Source organism: Dothidotthia symphoricarpi (genome assembly GCF_010015815.1).
Source record: "Dothidotthia symphoricarpi CBS 119687 unplaced genomic scaffold P153scaffold_6, whole genome shotgun sequence".
Classification (NCBI taxonomy): domain Eukaryota; kingdom Fungi; phylum Ascomycota; class Dothideomycetes; order Pleosporales; family Dothidotthiaceae; genus Dothidotthia; species Dothidotthia symphoricarpi.
Genome location: NW_022985013.1, coordinates 970,933 through 990,936, shown reverse-complemented (window position 1 = coordinate 990,936; position 20,004 = coordinate 970,933). Strand labels below are relative to the sequence as shown.

General features: G+C 50.3%; 14 protein-coding genes across 14 annotated transcripts; 6 read left to right on the top strand and 8 right to left on the bottom strand.

Annotated features, from left to right (window-relative positions):
- Positions 1-351: 351 nt before the first annotated feature.
- P153DRAFT_312114 (uncharacterized protein) lies at positions 352-3,358 on the bottom strand. The gene is made up of 6 exons (XM_033664833.1): positions 2,901-3,358; positions 2,833-2,850; positions 2,689-2,765; positions 2,560-2,626; positions 751-2,506; positions 352-624 (listed from the first exon to the last, which is right to left on the bottom strand). The coding sequence occupies exons 1-6, from the start codon at positions 2,989-2,991 to the stop codon at positions 564-566; spliced, it is 2,070 nt and encodes a 689-aa protein (XP_033525987.1). The 5' UTR covers positions 2,992-3,358; the 3' UTR covers positions 352-563.
- Positions 3,345-4,222, bottom strand: P153DRAFT_199134 (uncharacterized protein). Its single transcript, XM_033662479.1, has 2 exons — positions 4,197-4,222; positions 3,345-4,104 (listed from the first exon to the last, which is right to left on the bottom strand). The coding sequence occupies exon 2, from the start codon at positions 3,977-3,979 to the stop codon at positions 3,494-3,496; it is 486 nt and encodes a 161-aa protein (XP_033525986.1). The 5' UTR covers positions 3,980-4,104; positions 4,197-4,222; the 3' UTR covers positions 3,345-3,493.
- On the bottom strand, positions 4,189-5,560 carry P153DRAFT_286727 (phosphoglycerate kinase; the record flags this gene model as incomplete). The annotated part of the gene is made up of 3 exons (XM_033663487.1): positions 4,189-4,955; positions 5,009-5,429; positions 5,495-5,560. The coding sequence occupies 3 exons, from the start codon at positions 5,558-5,560 to the stop codon at positions 4,189-4,191; spliced, it is 1,254 nt and encodes a 417-aa protein (XP_033525985.1).
- On the bottom strand, positions 5,512-6,185 carry P153DRAFT_199185 (uncharacterized protein). Its single transcript, XM_033662480.1, has 2 exons — positions 5,691-6,185; positions 5,512-5,578 (listed from the first exon to the last, which is right to left on the bottom strand). The coding sequence occupies exon 1, from the start codon at positions 6,072-6,074 to the stop codon at positions 5,763-5,765; it is 312 nt and encodes a 103-aa protein (XP_033525984.1). The 5' UTR covers positions 6,075-6,185; the 3' UTR covers positions 5,512-5,578; positions 5,691-5,762.
- Positions 6,186-6,345: 160 nt separating this feature from the next.
- On the bottom strand, positions 6,346-7,445 carry P153DRAFT_286614 (uncharacterized protein; the record flags this gene model as incomplete). The annotated part of the gene is made up of 6 exons (XM_033663481.1): positions 6,346-6,417; positions 6,470-6,636; positions 6,687-7,032; positions 7,150-7,175; positions 7,230-7,320; positions 7,380-7,445. The coding sequence occupies 6 exons, from the start codon at positions 7,443-7,445 to the stop codon at positions 6,346-6,348; spliced, it is 768 nt and encodes a 255-aa protein (XP_033525983.1).
- A 615-nt stretch (positions 7,446-8,060) lies between these two features.
- On the bottom strand, positions 8,061-9,944 carry P153DRAFT_286183 (uncharacterized protein; the record flags this gene model as incomplete). The annotated part of the gene is made up of 4 exons (XM_033663450.1): positions 8,061-8,220; positions 8,272-9,379; positions 9,427-9,690; positions 9,752-9,944. The coding sequence occupies 4 exons, from the start codon at positions 9,942-9,944 to the stop codon at positions 8,061-8,063; spliced, it is 1,725 nt and encodes a 574-aa protein (XP_033525982.1).
- Positions 9,822-11,013, top strand: P153DRAFT_365163 (UBC-like protein). The gene is made up of 5 exons (XM_033667774.1): positions 9,822-10,387; positions 10,441-10,520; positions 10,574-10,699; positions 10,750-10,829; positions 10,877-11,013. The coding sequence occupies exons 1-5, from the start codon at positions 10,315-10,317 to the stop codon at positions 10,935-10,937; spliced, it is 420 nt and encodes a 139-aa protein (XP_033525981.1). The 5' UTR covers positions 9,822-10,314; the 3' UTR covers positions 10,938-11,013.
- A 371-nt stretch (positions 11,014-11,384) lies between these two features.
- Positions 11,385-12,433, top strand: P153DRAFT_394911 (uncharacterized protein; the record flags this gene model as incomplete). Its single annotated transcript, XM_033671349.1, has 3 exons — positions 11,385-11,433; positions 11,484-11,644; positions 11,694-12,433. The coding sequence occupies 3 exons, from the start codon at positions 11,385-11,387 to the stop codon at positions 12,321-12,323; spliced, it is 840 nt and encodes a 279-aa protein (XP_033525980.1). The 3' UTR covers positions 12,324-12,433.
- Positions 12,434-12,447: 14 nt separating this feature from the next.
- Positions 12,448-13,431, bottom strand: P153DRAFT_394910 (RWD-domain-containing protein; the record flags this gene model as incomplete). The annotated part of the gene is made up of 3 exons (XM_033671348.1): positions 13,202-13,431; positions 13,048-13,143; positions 12,448-12,998 (listed from the first exon to the last, which is right to left on the bottom strand). Exons 1-3 carry the CDS (start codon positions 13,266-13,268, stop codon positions 12,448-12,450), a joined length of 714 nt encoding a protein of 237 aa, XP_033525979.1. The 5' UTR covers positions 13,269-13,431.
- Positions 13,432-13,598: 167 nt separating this feature from the next.
- On the top strand, positions 13,599-14,168 carry P153DRAFT_383685 (uncharacterized protein; the record flags this gene model as incomplete). The annotated part of the gene is made up of 1 exon (XM_033670265.1): positions 13,599-14,168. One exon carries the CDS (start codon positions 13,599-13,601, stop codon positions 14,166-14,168), a length of 570 nt encoding a protein of 189 aa, XP_033525978.1.
- A 774-nt stretch (positions 14,169-14,942) lies between these two features.
- Positions 14,943-16,062, bottom strand: P153DRAFT_199027 (uncharacterized protein). Its single transcript, XM_033662478.1, has 2 exons — positions 15,304-16,062; positions 14,943-15,068 (listed from the first exon to the last, which is right to left on the bottom strand). The coding sequence occupies exons 1-2, from the start codon at positions 15,835-15,837 to the stop codon at positions 15,057-15,059; spliced, it is 546 nt and encodes a 181-aa protein (XP_033525977.1). The 5' UTR covers positions 15,838-16,062; the 3' UTR covers positions 14,943-15,056.
- Positions 16,063-16,244: 182 nt separating this feature from the next.
- P153DRAFT_286592 (ankyrin) lies at positions 16,245-17,195 on the top strand (the record flags this gene model as incomplete). Its single annotated transcript, XM_033663477.1, has 2 exons — positions 16,245-16,633; positions 16,682-17,195. The coding sequence occupies 2 exons, from the start codon at positions 16,245-16,247 to the stop codon at positions 17,193-17,195; spliced, it is 903 nt and encodes a 300-aa protein (XP_033525976.1).
- P153DRAFT_199020 (uncharacterized protein) lies at positions 16,945-18,104 on the top strand. The gene has a single exon (XM_033662477.1). It carries the CDS (start codon positions 17,229-17,231, stop codon positions 17,910-17,912), a length of 684 nt encoding a protein of 227 aa, XP_033525975.1. The 5' UTR covers positions 16,945-17,228; the 3' UTR covers positions 17,913-18,104.
- A 202-nt stretch (positions 18,105-18,306) lies between these two features.
- P153DRAFT_365160 (TPR domain-containing protein) lies at positions 18,307-19,886 on the top strand. Its single transcript, XM_033667773.1, has one exon. The coding sequence runs from the start codon at positions 18,358-18,360 to the stop codon at positions 19,519-19,521; it is 1,164 nt and encodes a 387-aa protein (XP_033525974.1). The 5' UTR covers positions 18,307-18,357; the 3' UTR covers positions 19,522-19,886.
- The last annotated feature ends 118 nt before the right edge of the window (positions 19,887-20,004 follow it).

Here is a 20,004-nt window from a genome sequence, read left to right as displayed (position 1 = left end):
TCAGTTTATCTTGGATGCAATGAAGAAGAGAAGATGGCGTGTCTTGGAAATAACATTGCTGGGTATCCGAAAGGCAGAAGAAGTTACTCATTCTAGAGAGGAAGGAAACAGCGTGAATGTACCTTGCTACCCTCAACAAACTGACTACTTTGTCTTTCCTCGCTGTTTATGTGAACCAAGACCTCAGCAACAATATAATTTGTTTTAGATAGAAGACCGTAGAGAGATGACGATGGATAATTTTGGTAAGGATTCACATCCAAGCGAACCATAACCCGGCGACAAGATGATGTGAATTACAAACGAAATCATGGACATGGAAGCGAACACAACCCCGAATGTAAAAATCTGAATTGTTAGACGACCTCCTCCAAGGTTATGTGGACTGCCATGCGCAGGTACGAGTGGAAATATGCTCGCAGTGTCAACTTTCGATATATTTGGCCCCTAAGCACACATTCCCTTCCCATCTACACTCCAAACTCCGAGCATACCTCGTTATCCGCTTCCATATATCCGTAAGCTTATCTAAACCAAGACCCCGTCAAACGTCTATTGAACCCTCAGAGCAAGATGCCATACTTCCTCAGTGTATCTTTGCCTGTCGTGATTTTCATACCAATCCTATATCGTGCAACTCGTCAGCAAAGAGATCGTCAAGAAACAAGGGTATCCAGCAAAGACTTTTCTTCGTCTTCATCAACCAAATCGCCCCATCTATTTGAAGAAAGTATGAAACAGATCTCGTACCTTGCATCCAGGTCGAACGCCTCCCACTTAGACACTTCCTCGAGCCAGTCCTTGCATTGAACTAGAAGCTTTGGATGCGACTCTGGACTGCCATTCGCATCGGCCTCTCGCCAGAGGTTGGCGGCCATCTCGTACCGAGCGCAGGGAGCCGTCCAGTTGTCCTTGAGATTACCCTTGAAGAGCGCTCTGTCGTGGACCAAGACCTCGCTCTCTAGGAGCGCTTTGGCCTGCGTGGTTTGATCCATGTTCCTCAGAGTTGCTGCACGGAGAACAACGAGGATGGCTTTCTCATCCAGGCCTTCTTTTTCCCAATGCGGATTGGCGGTAGATTCACTCCAGGCGAGGTTCTTGAGCGAGACCTCGAGGTGGTCGGTCCGCATTCGTTTGTAGCCATTCCAGAAATAGATCATCTCTTCCAGCGGAGAAACACCAATTGCGTCGATCAAGTTGCAGTTCCACTCCTTTGCTCGAGCCTCCCATTTCTGAATCTTGCGGATCACGAAAACATCAAATGGTAGTTGACGTGCCATGAACTTCTTCTTGCCCGTGTTGGGTATGACCTTTTTGAAGAAGTCTTCGGCCCGTGCAGCGTACTTCGCCGCCGCCCCCGGGTCTGTTCCTTTGCTCTGTCGATAGAGCTCGACGTGTGAAGCACCACATATGAAGTAGTATAGTCCATGACTCCAGTTGTTGAGTAGGATGCATTTCTCGAAAGCAAAGGAGGTGGCCTCGTAGTCGTGCATGTACATATGGTTGAGACTACGCTCGAACCAGCCGAGTGCTTCCAGTTGTTTGAGCTTTGATTCGCCTGCGTCCTCGATGAACTTCACAGACCTCTCCAACTCTTTCTCGGCAGCCAACATGCGTGCCTCCTCAAATAGCCAGAGATGGCTATTTGGATATCTCTCGCGCATTGACCCCAACAACGCTACACATCTAGCCTTGGGATACGACCCTTCTCCCGTACTCGGAAGAATATCGCAGAAGCTGGTAAATCCGTTCAAATAGCCCATGAGCACAATACCGGCCATGGCTCCGTGAATGTCGTGGAACTTAGTGGCTTGCCAAAGCATTTGCATACCACGTTCCCTGTCGCCTTTGAATCCAACGATCTTGAGCAGTGAAGCGAACGAAGGAGGTATGAAGGAGAGAATAAGTAGAAGCATGCCAAAGCAGAAGTTGGATCCTGATAAAATGAACATGTCTAGAGGGTGATCGCTAAACGTCGATATGTCTGCTTCAGGATTGCCTTGAGCATCAAGTGTAAGTTTCTCAAAGTCTTCTTGGGCATCCACAAAGTCGAAATCTTCGTCGTCATCGTCATCCGCTTTTGGCTTGTCTCCGTGCTGACTCCGTTTCAAGCTTGCGGTAGATCCACTGAGCGAGGTTGGAGGCCCAGAGCTCTTGAGTGTACTGCCACCCACATTCGAGCGTATGGAACCGGGCTTTGACAAGCGGCCCGCACCTGTCGAATTTACGCTATTCGTACTCTGCTTGCTCAAGAACTGCTTCTCGGCATCCATCACTGCTTGTAGCGCAATATATGCCTTCCTCAATTTGTAGAAACTTTTGAGAGCCTCTGTCAGACTCTCGTTCAGTACGCCCACCACTGCGCCCATCAACTGTGCCTCTGCCTGACATACTGCGTATTCGGTTCCAGGGGGATAGATCGGCGAACGGTATGCGTTGGTGTCTTTAGAGGCTCGTTTCTGCTGATCGTATGCCGTGCACTCCGCTGTATATAGGGTGTTGGAAGCTGCACTCAATGTCAATACTGCTTCCTTCGAGGTGTACAGTCTATGGTCAAACCTTCGCGCATCGCCTCTTGTTCGAATCCAAGTGTCGCTCTCAGGAATGTACAAACACCCACTCCCAACTATGCAGCGTCAGCTTCCTGCCTCATGGGGTCTTCACCGACTACTCGAGGATGAGGCGCACCTGGTGAAACGACGAACTGCTTTTCGCAAGTTGTGCTTCAGCGCTGTCGATGTCATCGTTCATGATATGGGTAATGGCTATGTTCGCGTGGCATCAGTCCCATTCGTGCAGTCGGATATCGCTTCGATATTGAGGATCCCATACCACTCATCGCATCTTGTACTGTGCTAACTGTTAACTCTGTCGCTGCCATACACTTTGACAGTACTAACGTTGAGCAAGCTCACTAAGAGCATCCAGACTCTTCGCGTGTCCATGTCCTTTGGCTGACTTCCCAACGCCCAGCCATCCTCCAAGAGGCATATTGTAAGCACGGCCTCACGACGGAGAGCCGGTGGCGGGGTATGTAGATAAGAAGAGAGCGTTAAGAAGTGAGAGAAAAAGATAGACGATGAGGATCAGATCTCCCAGCTCAACATAAGGTCGATTGTACACGCGCATTCCGTGACGCGGTGAAGCAAGGATGCCCAAGGCATGTAAAACTAAGCGGAGCTCTGATGCTTACAACGAGCATCGCGGACTTAGACATCGACGTCATGGCTTCTAAGTAGTAGAACTTCCGCGACAGGCGCTGCATCTGGCTAATGAAGCGAGAAGTCTGACTCGGTGAAACTCGAACAGCGGTGAAGATAACAGCATCCTTTGCCAGACTCAAACACTTTTGCGGAAGGCGCGGAGAGGTACCTGGACAGCAACACGTGAAAGCGCGCTTAGTCACCGATTGGCGCTTCGTTCGACAGAGCCGCAACGGCAGCCACCAAGCTCACCAAACTCACGAAGCACACCAAACACACCCGTCACGAAACTATCCAACACACTTGTATACCCAGACAACAGCACACGCCGTCAAGATGGCCGGCCCCGCACAAGGAAACACCGCCACAACCAAAGCCGCCGACCCCAAGAACGGCGAGCAACCGCTTTCACAGGACAAGAAGCCCGCCACACAACTAGAGGAGGACGACGAGTTTGAGGACTTTCCTGTTGAAGGTACCCGCGCCTGAAACATACCCAGAGACGAGCTGAGGGCGAATCGAGGCTGACAATAGGACAGATTGGACAGAGGAGGAGACACAGATCCCTGGCGGCAACGCGCATCTATGGGAAGAGAGCTGGGACGACGACGACACGAACGAGGACTTTGCGGTGCAGCTGAGGTACGGCAACGCGTCTCGGAGGTGTTGGCATGGCTAACAATACACAGGGAGGAGTTAAAGAAACTGGGCAAATGAGCGATACACCTTCCACGATGAACACGAACACGAAGCGGACGGGCGTTGTTGAAGTGCATACAATGTAGTGTCTTAGGCCTCAAGCGCAGGAGTGCTCATGCAGAGATTATGGCATCACAAGCATCACGACAAGAAACGGATGCGTGAATTGAAGTACAGTTCTGGCTGTATTGAGATAAAAGAGCTATAACATACACACATCAATCATAACTTCGAGGATTTGCCTTCCAAGTTAACCCGATGCTCCATCTCCTCATAGAAAGTGACCTCACTTACTAGACAGAGCAGAGACACCGGGCAGATCCTTGCCCTCAAGCAGCTCCAGCGACGCACCACCACCAGTCGAGACGTGCGACAACTTGTCTTCTACACCGTACTTCGCCGCAACGGTCGCAGTGTCACCGCCACCGATGATGACAATCTTGCCGCTCTGTGCAGCCTCAACGGCAGCATCTAGAGTCTCCTTTGTGCCCTTGGCGAACTTCTCGAACTCGAACACACCAGCGGGGCCGTTCCACAGAATGGTCTTAGCCTCGCTGATAGCCTCCTTGTAGAGCTTGATTGACTTGTCTCCGCAGTCGAGACCCATCCAGCCATCAGGGATACCATCCTCGTCCGTAGCATATCCAGTCTGGGCATCCTTGTCGAACTTGTCTGCAGTGATGTAGTCGACAGGCAGCACGATCTTGACGTTGTTCTTCTTCGCTTTCTCAACAAGGTCCTTAACGGTCTTGCTGCCAGCCTCGTCGAACAGACTGTTTCCAATCTTCACGTTCTCGAGTGTCTTCTTGAAAGTGAAGGACATGCCACCGCAGATGATCAAGCTATCAACCTTGCCGAGCAGATTGTCGATGAGCTGGATCTTGTCGGAGACCTTGGCGCCACCGAGGATAGCGAGGAATGGTCGCTTGGGCTCCTCGAGCGCTTTTGCGAAGTAGTCGAGCTCCTTCTTGACGAGGAACCCAGAGGCCTTTTGTGGGAGGTCGACACCAACCATAGAGCTGTGGGCGCGGTGGGCGGTACCGAAGGCATCGTCTGCAACTAGTCAGTTCCTTGTGTTCATGCCCGCGCTCGATAGCGAGACTCACTGATGTAAATGTCACCCAGAGCAGTCAGTCCCTTCCTGAACTCCTCGACCTTCGCCTTGTCAACCTTGACCTTTTTGCCCGCCTCATCCTTGTAGCTGCCCTCCTCCTCAGCGTGGAAGCGCAAGTTCTCTAGGAGGATGATCTGTCCATCGCTAGCACCGTTTACAGTCTCCTCGACCTGCTTGCCCACACAGTCCTCGGTAAAGGTGACCTTCTTGCTCAGGAGTTTCTCGAGCTCGGGAACAACCGGCTTGAGGCTGTACTTCGCGTTGGGCTTTCCATCAGGGCGACCGAGATGGGACATGAGAATGACAGCCTTAGCTCCATTTTCGACGGCATACTTGATGGTGGGGAGAGCGCCGACGATGCGCTGGTTGTTTGTGATCTTCTTGTCAGAGTCGAGGGGGACGTTGAAGTCGACCTAATGATTACAGTTGTTAGAGCACGGCTTTAATTGATTGTTCATGATTCAAATCTTTGACTTACTCGGATCAGGACGCGCTTGCCCTTGAGGTCGACGTCTGCGATAGAGAGCTTGTTGGAGAGAGACATGTTGGAAGTGTTTGAGTACTGTGATGAATGCGGGGTTAGTTGGGAGCTCAATGAAGCTTATATAGGGCGATGCTTAGTGTTCAAGTGAACAATTGCAATCTCGAGAAAAGATATGACGCGTATCACTTACTGTCAGATGGTTGTGAGAGATGTTAGTTGAGACGAGTGGAGTGTTTTTATTTTGTTGAATCGCGCTCAGTCGTCATAGGGTCACGGCGGGGCATGGTGGGGTGAGACACAATCTCGTGAAAAGCCCCCGTCTCCTTATCGAATCACAAGCAAACGTAAACATTGCCGCGCCAGTAGACTGTGAAAACTGCAGAAGTAAGACCGCCGCGAACGATTGTTGCCGCGGTCGTGTTTCGTCGAGCGCGGCGAAGATGCATTCCCGCGGCCGAGAACCAGATGCTCCGATCCCTCTACAGAAGTCAAATGTTAGTCGTACGAGGCCACATGACCAGTAAAATGTTAAGAGCTTTTCATGACATCTGTGTTGTGGAGTCTCGAATGACATTACGCGCCACCTTTCGAAGACAAAACGTAATGTTATCTGATAGAAACAAGATGCAATTGACACCTAACGAGAGGATATAGGGTAGTAACAATGGACAACCTTCAATCACGGACGATTGACCTTGCGCCCTGACAATGCCCGAAACGCCATGTTACCAGTCGATATGCAAGAAGGAATCCACGCTATAAGTCCCCACAATGTCCAAACCACGACTAAGCCTTATGCGACACAGAGATACAGAAATAAGTTTGTTCGATGTATGTAGAGATGCTTATGCACTCTCGGCGGAGTTTGTGAGAGAGAGATATGCTGTCCACGCGATACCGACGGTAGAAACAAAAGGCTGTCAAATCTGTCAGTTCTCGAAAGCCTCGATAACACGACCAAAAACGTACAATCTGGAGCTGGATGGGCATCAATCGGAAATTGATCAATTGCACCGCTGGCCAGATCACAAAGTTGGCCTTCAGGGCAGGAATGTAGACGTCCTGGAATTTGCGTTGCACGGCGCGCTTTCCGCCGCCCTCGGCGACGGTCATGAAAGTGAAGAAGCAAGCAAGACCTGGGAAATATTAGTGAAAGCTAACTAAGGGCTGGTATCATCCGACTTACCGACTGGAGCAAACAGAAGCTGGTCAAAGGCCACGCGCTTTAGTACGGGCCCCCAGGTAGCAGCTTTGGTTATTGGAAAGGTCGACGCTAAGAACCGAATCCAACGGAGCTGAACCGGTGACATGATGAAAGGGTAGGCCATGAATCTCACTGTGCGCTCGAAATCGAATGGCGGAGGCAATTTGAGCGAGTCGGGGATGATATCAGTATCTGGCCAAGGGTTCCTCCTGTCAAGTTCATGAATCTCGATCGCAATGAAGTCGTCCTTGTCCACACCCTTGCGAACAGCGCGCTGCCGGACCGCGGTCAGTGTCTGAGCCACCGTGTCTGCGATGCCACCCAACACCTATATCCCTTGTCAGTCCAGATTCATAGACGGTGCACATTGGTATGTGTGAGGGCGAATGTGAAGAGTTCGTGATTCGAGGACGGTAGAATGCTCGGTGGTGCTGAGGGTACGTACAGAGTTGGTGATCATCGTCGTAATAACTGTGCATGTTGTCAGCGACGTGCACATTCCGAAAAATAAGCAAGAGGACATACGCGGTCTCTGTGCATAGTAGCCGTTGTACTTGCGCGCGAGGAATGATACGGCGGCCATTTGTACAAGGAAAACGGCGGCGTGGAGAAGGGGCTGTTCAAAAAAATCTGGTATCAGTAGGTGGCTGCGCGTTGAGAGGTAAAGCTGCTCACAATCTTTCCGTACAACCAGCGTCTGTTGAGTTGGTAGAGCAACCTGTGTCTGGTGTTTTGCACCATCGTGGTGGAAAGTCGTAGCGGCGCGGCTGTCGATTACGATGACGTCTATCAGTGTCACGAGTGGAGGAGGGGTCCGTGTGTGCAGCTATTCTATTGCACCCACGTTGTTATCAGTTATTGGTGAAGTGGGAAGAGAGGATCTTTCGTTATCGCGGTTAAGAACGAAGTCGCCTTGAAGCAAATGATCCAGGGTCCTGCAGGCATCCGCTGGGGTCGAACGGCGGAGTAACACCTTAATCAGGCGGAGGCGACGGCCCGACGCCGCTCGGCACATCACGACCAAGGCATGACGAACGCTTGCGTAGTTTCAGGCATCACAATAGACAAGAGACGGGCGCTACGTGAAACGTGATCGTGCCGAGGATCTGCGAACTATGGGATTTGCCTGATCGGGTAGAATTCTGAATTGTTGAGTCTTGTCAGGCTCTATCGGCCAGGCTTGCTACTTTGTTCAAGCAATATCTTTCCGTCACAACTCTATATTGTGCTGCTCTTCTATTCCAAGAAAATCTCCTGACTACCGTAAGATAGATATGGGTAACACTCCGTGGTTCTGCTAGACCGAATACATGTCCAGAACCAAGTACGTCGAGATGGATATACCTGCTCTTTTATTCATTCCTTCTCTACTGCCACAACACTTGGTAGGTTGTGAATGTCCGCAGTCTCGTTCGTTGCCAAATCGATGATGCGGACTGACTCGACAGACAGCACGCCAGAAGAAAGCGCGAGGAATTTTAAGTCAGCGGTGTAACATGAGCCAGGTGAAAGTTGTCTGTGAGTTGTCAGTATGTACGCCCAACGTGGCTTCTTCAAAGCGACTCACCCTAATCGGATATCGGTCGTCAAGCACACCAGCTCTGCCATCTCCGTTCTTGCGCTCTTTTGTTGCGCATACACAACGTTCTCGTCCACCACAGCGCTTGTGAGGAGCTCCTTCTTAGCAGTTCCAAGACCGATTACTGGCGACGTCGAAAGCTGGGATTTGCGCTTTTCAACATCTCGCCTTCTCTTCGGCATCACGAGAATCGCCAGCTTCCGCGCCTTGTCTGAGCGGTTGACTATGAAAACGTTCCAATGGAATATCTCTCCTACCGGTACTCGAGGCGGGCCAGATACAGTAAGAGTGACATTAATAGCATTCTTTAACGCATCTCCAGCTTGGTTTTGCGTATCAGGCGTTGGCAGAGAATCAGGACCCAAAATTTTCGGAGCCTGCATTGTAGGATTACTGAGCCTGTGAGCGGCCTTGAGCATGTTGGGGTCCTGTTCAGTCGCAAACTCTACCATCGCCTTCCATTCGATCGCGATGCTTGGTCGACAGTCTTCGGAGATGAATACATCTGCTTCGACAACCATAGTCAAGTAGTGTCCCTTGCTCCCAAGTGACGGTGTGCCGTCAGATGCCCGGTCAGGCTGTATCTTGTACAGATAAGTGAGTTGGTCGCCTGGTTTGTGTGCGGTAGTTGCACTTCCATGGTCGGCCAAACTTTCTGCGTCTCCGCCGCGCAAAGTCAGGTCGATCTTTTTCACTTTGGCATTGTATGTTGAGAATTGAGGGATTTCAAGATCCAGTGCGGCCATAAGAGATAAGTCGTCCAGAGACGTGTGTATTTTCGAGTACCTCACTCTCCAGATCAAAGCTGGTACTACTCGGTACACCGGTCGCTGACCGTTTCTGATTGGACGCGTCAGTTCTCTTGTAACAGGCGTGGTCGGTGCGATTTTGCTGATACGCATTGCTGAAAGTCGTGGATGAATCCCAGTGAGAGCGGGATCGTTATCGAATGCCTGAAGGAGATTCAAAGCAGTAGGTGCACGACTTGGAAGGTATTCATCATCTTGGATATCCTTTTTCGTACCCTCGGTGGGCTTCAAAGACGCTGCGGGTCGAAAATAGACAGAAGGCGTGTGAAACCTTCCCTGAGGACGAGCTGGCAAATGTCAGATTTGAGACTGCAGTCACACTTTTGTTTCTCACATATGAAGACCTCAACTTTCCAGATCGCGTAAGCATGCAAAACATCTCCTTCTTCTTGGCGGACAATCAAAGGCTCGGTCACGTCTTTGATGGTGTCCGAATAGATGAGTTCTTTCGAAGGCGCTTTTGGCTCATGCGCTGGTGGAGGTACTGTACTGAAAACAAAAGCATCCACACTGATGGCCAATCTCGCAAGATACGACTTGAAGGTGACATCGTCGAGCAAAGGTGTCCTGAACACAATGTAGACTGGAAGTAATTCATCTAGATACCTATGCATAAGTAAGAGACTTGTTTGGGATGCAGCCAGTTGTGATTCACATACCAAAAAGAATAACATCTCTCTGTTTTATGAAGGGTAAGATGTAGCCATTCTCGTCTTGCACTGCTCCATCCCAAGAGCGCAGCTCGTTTGCAATGTCGATATTGGGGTTGATGGGCACGACAGTTTCGAGTATTGAGTTCTCCACAAAATCAGTACTTGCCCGGGGCTGTACCTCCGCAGAACTCGCAGCCATCATCGTATCGTTACAAGATGTCGTTTTCTAGGAGAGTAAGTGAGGTGCAGCTCACGTGTGGAACCGTGCTAAGCACAGACGATCTTCGTAATCCTTGTCCCTTGTCCGCTCCATCATAACGCTACGCCAAGAGATTCTGGCAAGCTGCGTACGGCAATCGCAATCGCCGTGTTTCCTCATCGACATTTCGTTTGCACCAAAGTTCTAACAACCTGAAAGCTCGCCCAATATCCTGCAGCATCACTGCTGCTTGCGAAACATATTCTCTCATAGCGCTCGACAGCTCCAGCTTCCCTACAAATAGCGGGGCACATCCCACTTCCACTCACGCGTCACACCTCTCCCAGTCCTCTGCGTAACAACCACGAACATGGGCGCCAAAGTCCCACGAAACTTCCGTCTGCTGGAAGAGCTAGAGAAGGGCGAGAAGGGTCTCGGTGCTGGTATGATAGGCCTCACAACGACCATCCACAACATAAAGACTGAGAGTAGACAGAGGCGTGCTCATACGGCCTTGACAATGGAGATGACTTGCTGATGTCGGACTGGAATGGCACAATCCTTGGCCCACCACACGTATGCGCTTCTTCATCTCTTGGCCACAGCAACGTACTAATTCGGCATCACAGAGCAGCCACGAGAATCGTATCTACAGCCTGAAGATCCACTGCGGCCCAAGCTACCCCGACGTGCCTCCCGAGATCGCGTTCACATCGAGGATCAACCTACCTTGCGTCAACCCGCAGAATGGAAGAGTACATACTCCCTGCCAACACTGAGGAAGGCAGCTGCTGATGACGCTTAGGTCGACAACTCCAAGCTACCCTGCCTTGCGCAGTGGAGGAGGGACTTCACCATGGAGACGATACTGATTGAACTCCGCCGGTAAGCTCTGCTAGGGCTCTGAAACGGTCAAAGCTGACGGCGCACAGGTACATGGCCCACCCTCAGAACAAGAAGCTCCCACAGCCGCCGGAGGGATCCAACTTTTAGGAATAGTGATGATGGAAGAACATGTGGTAACTCCATCAACGCGAGTTGGTGACAGATCTTGGGGAGCAGATGGACGCTATGAACGACATACGAACTACGAATGTGCATGGGTTGGAGTTCAGGTATGCAGGCTTAGCTAAAAGTCTAGAGCGAGGGCAAAACAAATCATTAACATGAATCATCTATCCCTGGCCTAACGGTTGTGTGTAGTGCAAAGGTTCTTGGGCGAGGAGAGAATGTGCAACACAGATTGACTCAATGCAAACCACGTCCGATTCGTTAGGAAATACATGTCGACCATGCTGAAAAATATACATCTCAACAATCAGCACATGAATTACAGTCCTGGGATTTGCCCTCACGACTGGTATGGCACGTGATTGTGACACAATTTGAAAGATTCGCGTCATTTGAGATCGTACACCTCCACCAACGAGCAATGCATGCATGCCCCGATTCCTCCAACCTAAAAAGTCAACACAGCATCGTGTAGCAGGTCAGTTGCTGGAGAGTACGCGCTCATTTATGATCTAACCTTCTACATAGCGATCGCTCTGTACAGAGCACTGCTCTCACGATGTTCCACCGCAGCCCTACCGAATGACGATCGAAACTCTTTGCGCAACGCGATCCAGAATAAGTTTCGCAAAAACAGGAAGATACAAAGTCCTTACCAGCTTGGGCTGAGCTTCAAGGCTGGCTATGAGGTTAGCGATTTGTGTGTCAATTCCAGTACACGCTGTTGACAGGGTACAGACGCTGGATCATCTCGATGCATCCACCACCGGCGACACTACGAGCACAAAGTTCTTGACGACATTGATCGCGGCGATACCACGCGGTTTGACTCGAACTCCTTGGCGCCGCCCTCTTCCACCTCCACCGTCCCCACCAAAAGAAAGGCTCGCGTGTCTTCCTCCCGAGAAAGCCGTCCTGAACGTCCGACCGTACGCGAACGTCTCAGGGCCGCGGCATGTGCCCATTCTCGCTTCCGCAAATGGTGTCCCCTTCCTACGCATCACGAAGCCCCAGCCCCCCGCCTTGAGTAGGATGCTCCGCCAGAAGCTCGAGCGCAGAATAGACAATTTCCACAGGAAGGTGGAACTTGTGCACTATTGGATGCCGATGGGAAGACACGAGGATGAGTGGGACGAGTTGATCAACGAGCAGCTTGAAGGGCGTGAGGACAATGTGAAATGGGTTGATGCAATTCAATTGTCAGATCGAGAGAATCAGGAGGCCTACGATAAGGATATGGCGAATGACAAGGAGCTTGTGAAGAAGATGCAGAGGATCGTAGATGCGGAGACGGAGCTTGCGCTCAAAGAAGGGAGGACGATTGTTAGAGGGAGGAAGAGGAGACCCATACGAGTAATTACACCTTGATCTCAGCTTGGACTTGTTTGTTCATGTGGAAGTGCCATCTTCTCGTGCAGGCTGATGGGTATATTTGAATCGCTCTGTGATTGATGCTTATCCAACTCGTCGAAGTGGGTTGGGTGGGTATTCTCTACGAAGCCGCCGAGATCTTTAGCTTGTCCACCTCCAAGTCATCGCCTTCATCCTCCTCATCCACCTTACCCACCAACCCTTGCTGCCACAACTCCCTGCCTGTAAGCTTCTTCTCCTTCTCCACAATCCTCTTCTTTTTGTCCTCGACCTCCTTCTCCTCGACCTTCCGCCTTTCCTCCTCCTCCAACTCGGCCCTAAACTTGTCTCTCCACGCCAGAAAGCTTTCCCTCGTGACCGCCTCGCCCTGGAACTTTGCATTCTCTGCCTCCTCAACTTTGGCGGCCTCTATATCTGCCAGTGCCTGCTTCGCATTCGCGCGCTCGGCTATCAGCAGCTCGGCGGAGTCCTTGAGCACGGTGACGAGGGTGAAGATCATCTGCATGCCGAGGTTGTCGGTGATGGTGTCGGTGAGCGAGTCCAGCAGGCGCGACTTGTCATTTTGGATGTCGAGGTAGGGGTGTTTTGGCGCATTGGGAGGTTGGGTTATGTCGAGTCGTGGGGCTTCGTCGGGGTAGTCTGGGGGGTATTGGACGTTGAGGATGAGTTTTGCTGGGGCTGTGTTAGATATATATCGTGTGAAGGAAGTGGGCGCATGTACGTGATGTGTCTTCCTCATCGTCGTCCTCGTCTTCATCGTACGAGGGCTCGCCCACGTCGAGTTTTATCAGGACTCGGAATTCTGTGTCGGAAACATCTGCGGAGATGCTGTTAGCGCTTGGATCTGCGTGTGAAAGAGTGTTGCTTTGAATTACCGGTTATTTCTTCGGGGAAAATGGACTCGAGGACCTCGCGTTCCTCTTTCTGGTCTTCGATACCCATTGCGCTTATTGGTGTTGGGTGTGACGTTGGTTGCTTCTTCCCTGGTCGGCGGGGCGCGTTTCCTTTGGCTCCCCGCGTCAAGTCGAGTTACAAGGGGGTAGCATGAGCGGGCTGGAATACAAGCAGCCCTGCCGCTAATTATTGGGAAACATCACAGTTGCTATTGACCTATGGTAGTTAAATAAACTAGATTTTAGAAGAGTTTTAGTATTTGTTCTATTCTTAGTATACTTTAGTAACTCTTACAAGATTTTAATTGATACGTTATAAACATAAATAACTTATTTGTGATTTCATATACTATTCTAGAACATTAGCTTTTAAAAAAGCATGGCAAAAATTGCATTAAGCTTAGGACTTGTGTTAAGCTTGGTAGGACAACTGAGCGAAGCGAGGTGGTCCGTGGGGCGCGTAACCCTAGATGCCCAGCATACTGGCCTGCAATCACGTTACGCAACACTTCAGCAGGAGCACGAGAACTTCTCGATTCAGCACGAGATACTTGTGAGAAAATCTGATACGCAACAAGAAAAAATTGATTATCTAGAGAGTGAGAATGCGGAAATGAAGAGCCTTTTGGAAAAGTACATAGCGGAACAACAACAACTAAACGACGCATACCACCGTGTCAAACAAGAACACGAGGCCTGCCAGAAAGTCAAAGAACAGCTTGAAGATTTGGCCCATCAATGGAAAGCACGGTTAAAAGAAAACATGGAGCTTCACTCTACGAGTACCAAGCTCCGACGAGAGCTAAGAAAGGCTTTAGAGATTCGAACGCTGGAAGAACCGCTTCCGAGAGCAGAAGAAGTACAAGCGCCTGTTATAGTAGAGGCTACGGCTATGTCGGACATAGAATACAGCGACGACGAGCCAATTTCAGATGATCTGACACCATAATACTTGGACAGCAGCGTCTCATAAGCAGAACCAGTATGAGATATTCCTTGTTTATACCGCTACTAAAGAATGCGGATTGCAAGGAAATAGCTTTCGTATAAGCTAGAGTATTGGGGAGGCAATACCTCAGATAACTGAGTCTCTACGCCAAGCTAAAACAGCATTTAGTATTGACTAGTCTCATGCGGTCACTGTCCTGAGCATGTGTCTTATCAAACGGAGCCTGCATATCTTTTCAAGTGTCTTGAGATGGATCAGACGATATTTATTGGACGCAAGTCCGTGCTAGCAGTATTCGTTCCTGCATTAACCGCAAGAGCATCTTCTTCGCAACTAGATCATTTATTGAAAACTATTGACAGGCCGCTGCCCAAACTCTAGCAGAAGAATCTACCAGACTAGGTAAACGAAAGCGAGGCGAGGCTACTGGAGGGATCACGGCTAAGCGGCGTTGCGTGGCTGGGACTGAAATAGCACCATCTACTCCAAAGCCAAGAGCCAAGAACAGAGAACCCCTGAAGAAAGCAAGAATAACTGAGCGGGATGCTGCTGCTACTAGGACCTTAACAGCAGCAGAGCAGCAAATACACGACCTTGACATCCCATAAAGGGACTTCTTATGTAGGTCTAAGTAATAATGAAGTAACCTAATAACGAGCATACGGCACCATTAAAGCAAATCAGAGGAACATTGCGAGAGTTACCATCAACACAAGATTAAAATAAGGTCGAACTTTGATTTGATTGTTTACAAGTCTGCTAAGTTACTTACATAGCTAGTTTCGATAGCTTACAATAACACACAAGTTCGCATCTCATGAGCACATTCCATCAATTTGTAACGTAGCCCGTAACAAAAAGAGTTACAGTTTAGACGTCCTGTTTATACTATTGAAGGGACTAGAAACAAGAGTCAGTCGAGGCTGTTTGAAGCATCTCCGACCAAGCATGACTATGAAGGAGGAGCCCACTCGACCGCAGTTCCAATCATCCTGTAATAACGGTTGTATTGGGGACTCCAGACCCAAGCAGATGGAGTTTGCTGATTCTGCTGCTGGGGTACCGAGGGTATAGTCGTCAAAGGGGTATTCGAGGAAGTAGTCGCGTAAGATTGGGCTGTAGCAGACGAAGATACCTTCTGTATAACTTGGACCACCCTATCCTCCACATACACTTGAATAGCACTGCCGGTAGCATCCACAAAAACAGAACCTCTGTCTCGATGGTCTCTCAAGGTCGGAACGCGATATGTTTTAGATGTATCCACATTCAAGCCCACGGCGCGTAGCTTCATCTCCATGATGTTTTGCTGGTCAGGGAGTGCAACACTGTTGCCAAACACCGCGCAGACAACCCAAGAATATGGGCTGTGAGGGAAGAAGTTCTGACATTGGACGTAATACTCCGTAAGGCGGTCCATAAAAAGTCGTACATGATTGTCGCCAGCGTAGGGGTCGTTACCGTCAGCATTATGTGGTTGAGGTGCGATGTGTCCGAGGATTGCCGCATGCGGAGAAACAATGAGAACGACAGAGCATGACCCAAGACCATCCGTTCCGATCGAAGAGGTTCGTGAAAAAACGGCTATGTCGAAAGCATTCATACGAACTTCTTTTGCCTGTGCCGTCCTGACAGCTTCTCGGAATCGACTCTCGTTAAAAGTGGCCATTGTACGTAACAAAGAAATGCTGCTTGGTTTATGTGTAAAAGGAATGAGAAGTAATGCCTAGCTAGAGTGACCTAACGTGAGATTTATAGACATGAATTGCTGTGCCGCAAAATCAATTACTTCTGGGCCTAAGTGATCCAGGAACTACATGATTTACCGTCAATTCCTGTGATTCGCTGATGGCTCTTCTTCGACCTAGGAATCTATCGTTGTGGTGGTTTTGGTTGGGCGGATCGGGCGTTACGCCGTCCGGCACGGTAGTTAGGCTGAGCGGTACGCCTCGAAGTGGGACTAGTGACTAGTGCAGCGGCAAAGAACATACCCCGCTTTTCCTTTGCTTATAGGGGGAGCGGGCAGCTCTGGCCTTCCTCGCGCCATACCTAATAATACTTCTTCAATTTTGTAAAATGCAATCTCCCCAGCTTCCCCCGTCCCTTGGACCAGAGCCCCCCTACTATGCAAGGCCAAGGCCTGAACAAGTAGATATCTGCTATCGCGCTGCCTGTGACGGAGACCTTGATACTCTTAAAGAACAGGCCTGGCAGCTTCTTCACAACCCCGAGGCGGCATTTGTTGAGCAACCGCATCCAACATGGCTATATCGTTCATTAGCTGAGGCGATTCGGCAACAGAACATAGAGATGGTCCAGTTTTTGTTGGATGAGAACGTCGCGAATGGTGATCTTCCAGTTGAGGTTGCTGTGCGTAGTCGAGCGTTCAAGGTACTGGAATTATTCCTTCAACGTGGATGGGATATCAACCAGCCAATGGGCCGAAATGAGCCCTCCGTGTTGAGGTATTATTACCAATCTTTGATACTCTAAACCTTTACTTACACGTTCAGTATCCCTCTGTGTACCTCTGATAAGGAGATGGTCATGTGGTTGCTTGACCATGGTGCCAATCCAAACAGCCGCTGCGATTGGGACTTTACACCTACATCATACGCCATGCTTGCTGCTCCTCTCGAAACTATCGACGCTCTTTTCGAACGAGGAGCAAACCCACTCTGTGGACAACTCCTCCATTATGCTGTTCTAAGGGATACATCTGACGCTCTAGAGGTGGTCTGCAAGATTGTAGAGAAAGGTGCACCAATCAACGAGGTCAAGTACGAAAAGGAGCTAGAGACATATATTGAGCGCAAACCATTTGGCCTTGGAACGCCACTTCACCGAGCTGCAGAGTTTGGTAAGAAGGATGTTGTTGAGTACTTGTTGAAGAAGGGCGCCGACTCCCTAAAGTTGGACAGCAAAGGTCGAACGCCACGTTTCTGGGCAGAAAAGGAGGGCTTCACGGACGTGGCTCGTGTTCTCGAGGAGGCAGAGCGTAAACAGGCAAACATTGATCCAATGTAACTAAATCTCCCGGGCGCTGAAACAAGACGTAATATGAAGAGCAAGAATCATCTGTCGAAGCATTCCAACCCATCTCTAATGTTAATTCGCTCGTGCACCTCAGCATTATGTCCTCTAGAGCCAGCCAATACCAAGCGTGCCCTTTGTGGACTATCAACTCCGTCGTCACTCAGGTTCCTACTATCCAAATCTCCGATCCCTTCGTCGACGTTCCTCGTCCGCCACCGCAGCCGTCCGATGACGCTATCATCCAGAACACGATCAACATCGGCACCATGTTTGGCACAGAGAAAGATCAAACCAAATCATTCCTCAAGGTCAACACCGCTACCAATCTGCACGCTAGGTGCCTTCCAAACTCTACCGAGGTTTGGGTCCTCTGCCACTTTACACAGACTACGCAGCGCGACCCAAATTATATGCTGTTCCCTTACGCTACCGGTGCTCTATCCACTGCTGAAGTGCAGCATTTCCATCTCTACACCCTCACTTGGACCGTCTGGAACGTCTCTACCCATCCCGCGCATCAAAACGTTATGGCCGAAATCACAGTTCACACCTGGGCACCTAATTTACAAGCCATCACCTCCAACTTTACTCGTGGTGTTCCCTCCCAACTTAGTCAGCAGCAGCAAGAAATCTGGTTTGGGAATATTGGCACAAATGCCGATGGAGACGACGTGGAGGGCATGGAGTGAACGGAGTCCAATGCGGTGACGCTGATGATATGTAACAAGGGCATCTTGAACTTGTTTGTGCAGTGGGTACTATTCATAAATACTACGTCAGCAGAAGATTTAATAACATAGAGTTGGTATGTACCAAGAAAAAAAATAGCCGTCCGAACTGATTAGAATTAATCTAAGAATTATTCTTGTGTATTACTCAAATTTAAAGAAGCGCTATGAATTGGTAATGTAAGCTAGAGTCTGCTACACAGCATTGTAAATTATCTTTACAATACAATTTGGTAGGAGAATTCATGTCCTTTAATTATTAGCGGTGGGGTTGCTCGTATTCTAACCCGCTCATGCTACTACCTTGTAAGCTTGCTTGCCCCACATTTTTTATTTTCGTCACATCTTTTTGTCTGCGTTCTACCTCGACACTCACACATCACTCTGCACAGGAAAAGTACACATACCTCCACACCCCACACATCATGGCGAAAACAAAACCACAAGACCGCGCCAGCAAGTCCAAGAAGAAGGCGAAGAGCAGCGCATCGGATGGCAGCGCAAAGAAGCCGAAAGCCTCGCCGGAGGAGCTTCTGACCCAGGCGGCTTCACTCCTACAAATGTCACAGCCTGAAGAGGCGCTAGTCGCAGCGAGGCGAGCACTCAACCTCCTCCAGCCTACATCGAAACCCACAATAGCAGCTCTGCCCGCGCTCAACCTGCTCGGCGAGATCAACGTGGAATTGGGCGACCCAGACGCTGCAAGAGACGTCTTCCAAATAGCGATACTACTCGACCCGGAAGGCGCGAATGACGGTGCAGAGAAATTTTTATGGCTGGCACAACTCAACGAGGAAGGCGGCGCGGAGAGTGTGCGGTGGTTTGAGAAGGGCGTGGAAGTGCTCAAGAGGGAGATAAGCGAGCTGGAAGGGAAAACGGCTCAGAAGCCGGAGGTGGAGGAGCTGCTTGAGGAGAAGAGGCAGAAGATTGCCAACTCGCTGTGTGGCATCGCTGAAGTATACATGACAGACTTGTCGTGGGAAGCGGACGCTGAAGTGCGGTGCGAAGCTGCAGTCACAGAAGCCCTTATTTTCGCGCCGAACAACCCTGAGCCCCTGCAAACGCTTGCATCGATACGGATCTCGCAACTACGGGCCGCAGATGCACAAGCAGCACTTACGAGGAGTATGGATCTGTGGAAGAATTTGCACCCAGACGACCCCAAAGTACCCGACTACTCGACAAGAATCAGTTTGTCACGCCTACTGATGGAGGCCGAGATGGAAGACGAGGCCATTGAAGTTTTGGAGAGGCTGATTGGCGAGAACGATGGCAGTGTGGAGGCGTGGTATTTGGGAGGATGGTGCTTGCACCTGCTCTCTGGAAAGCAACAGGCCAACGGTGAAACCGATACTGCGACGTCCCTGATGCGTGCTAGCCGCGACTGGCTCGAGAACTGCCTCAAGCTGTATGCGCTGATGGAGTACGAAGACGAACGACTCAAGGATCACGCAGACGAGATTCTGAAGGAGCTGAACGGTGTGCTGGGCCCATCCACTGGTGAGGATGAGGAGGAGGAGTGGGAAGATGCAGGGGAGCATGACGGCGAGGATGATGACGACGATGATGAGGAGATGGACGGGACATGAGAGCACAGGCTATTTGCTATGAAGTGGTGTCGACCCCTATGCTGGCCGAATGCTGAGGCCCTATGGCGCAGTCGAGTCTGGCGAGGGCTCGACACGGCATTGTTCCGTGCGTGATTGTACATTGAGCACGGGCGGGCGAAGCATCGAGAGGACAATGTTGAAGACGTCTGGTAGGGTATGCACCCACGGACGTGGAGACGAGAAGTGCATGTTCCAGCAGAGCTGAGACGGCAATATTGCTTTTTCGCTAATGAGCGGAGATGCGCAGAGGGCTGGCAGGGCACGATACGGCCCGTCCCTGCATGTGCAAGGGCGGTCTCGCTGGGATAGGCCGTGGTAGCAAACCAGATCTACACGATCTGTCGGAATTGACGTCTGATGTCACGCTAGACCCGTGAGACTCTGCTGAAAGTGCTGTTGTTGGCGCCACAGGCCGAGGGCTGCGGGCACGATCAGATGCATGACGGCGGCCAATAGTGCGCG

Coding starts and splice junctions, on each gene's coding strand:
- P153DRAFT_199027 (XM_033662478.1), bottom strand. CDS start 15,837: ATGGCCACTTTTAACGAGAGTCGATTCCGAGAAGCTGTCAGGACGGCA.
- P153DRAFT_312114 (XM_033664833.1), bottom strand. CDS start 2,991: ATGCCTCTTGGAGGATGGCTGGGCGTTGGGAAGTCAGCCAAAGGACAT. Junction 2,627..2,688: donor GCAGTTCGTCGTTTCACCAG/GTGCGCCTCATC, acceptor GACGCTGCATAG/TTGGGAGTGGGTGTTTGTAC. Junction 625..750: donor GCGTTCGACCTGGATGCAAG/GTACGAGATCTG, acceptor TGCACGATATAG/GATTGGTATGAAAATCACGA.
- P153DRAFT_199134 (XM_033662479.1), bottom strand. CDS start 3,979: ATGCACTTCAACAACGCCCGTCCGCTTCGTGTTCGTGTTCATCGTGGA.
- P153DRAFT_199185 (XM_033662480.1), bottom strand. CDS start 6,074: ATGTCATTCGAGACTCCACAACACAGATGTCATGAAAAGCTCTTAACA.
- P153DRAFT_199020 (XM_033662477.1), top strand. CDS start 17,229: ATGAAGAGCAAGAATCATCTGTCGAAGCATTCCAACCCATCTCTAATG.
- P153DRAFT_365160 (XM_033667773.1), top strand. CDS start 18,358: ATGGCGAAAACAAAACCACAAGACCGCGCCAGCAAGTCCAAGAAGAAG.
- P153DRAFT_365163 (XM_033667774.1), top strand. CDS start 10,315: ATGGGCGCCAAAGTCCCACGAAACTTCCGTCTGCTGGAAGAGCTAGAG. Junction 10,521..10,573: donor CAATCCTTGGCCCACCACAC/GTATGCGCTTCT, acceptor TCGGCATCACAG/AGCAGCCACGAGAATCGTAT. Junction 10,700..10,749: donor TCAACCCGCAGAATGGAAGA/GTACATACTCCC, acceptor GATGACGCTTAG/GTCGACAACTCCAAGCTACC.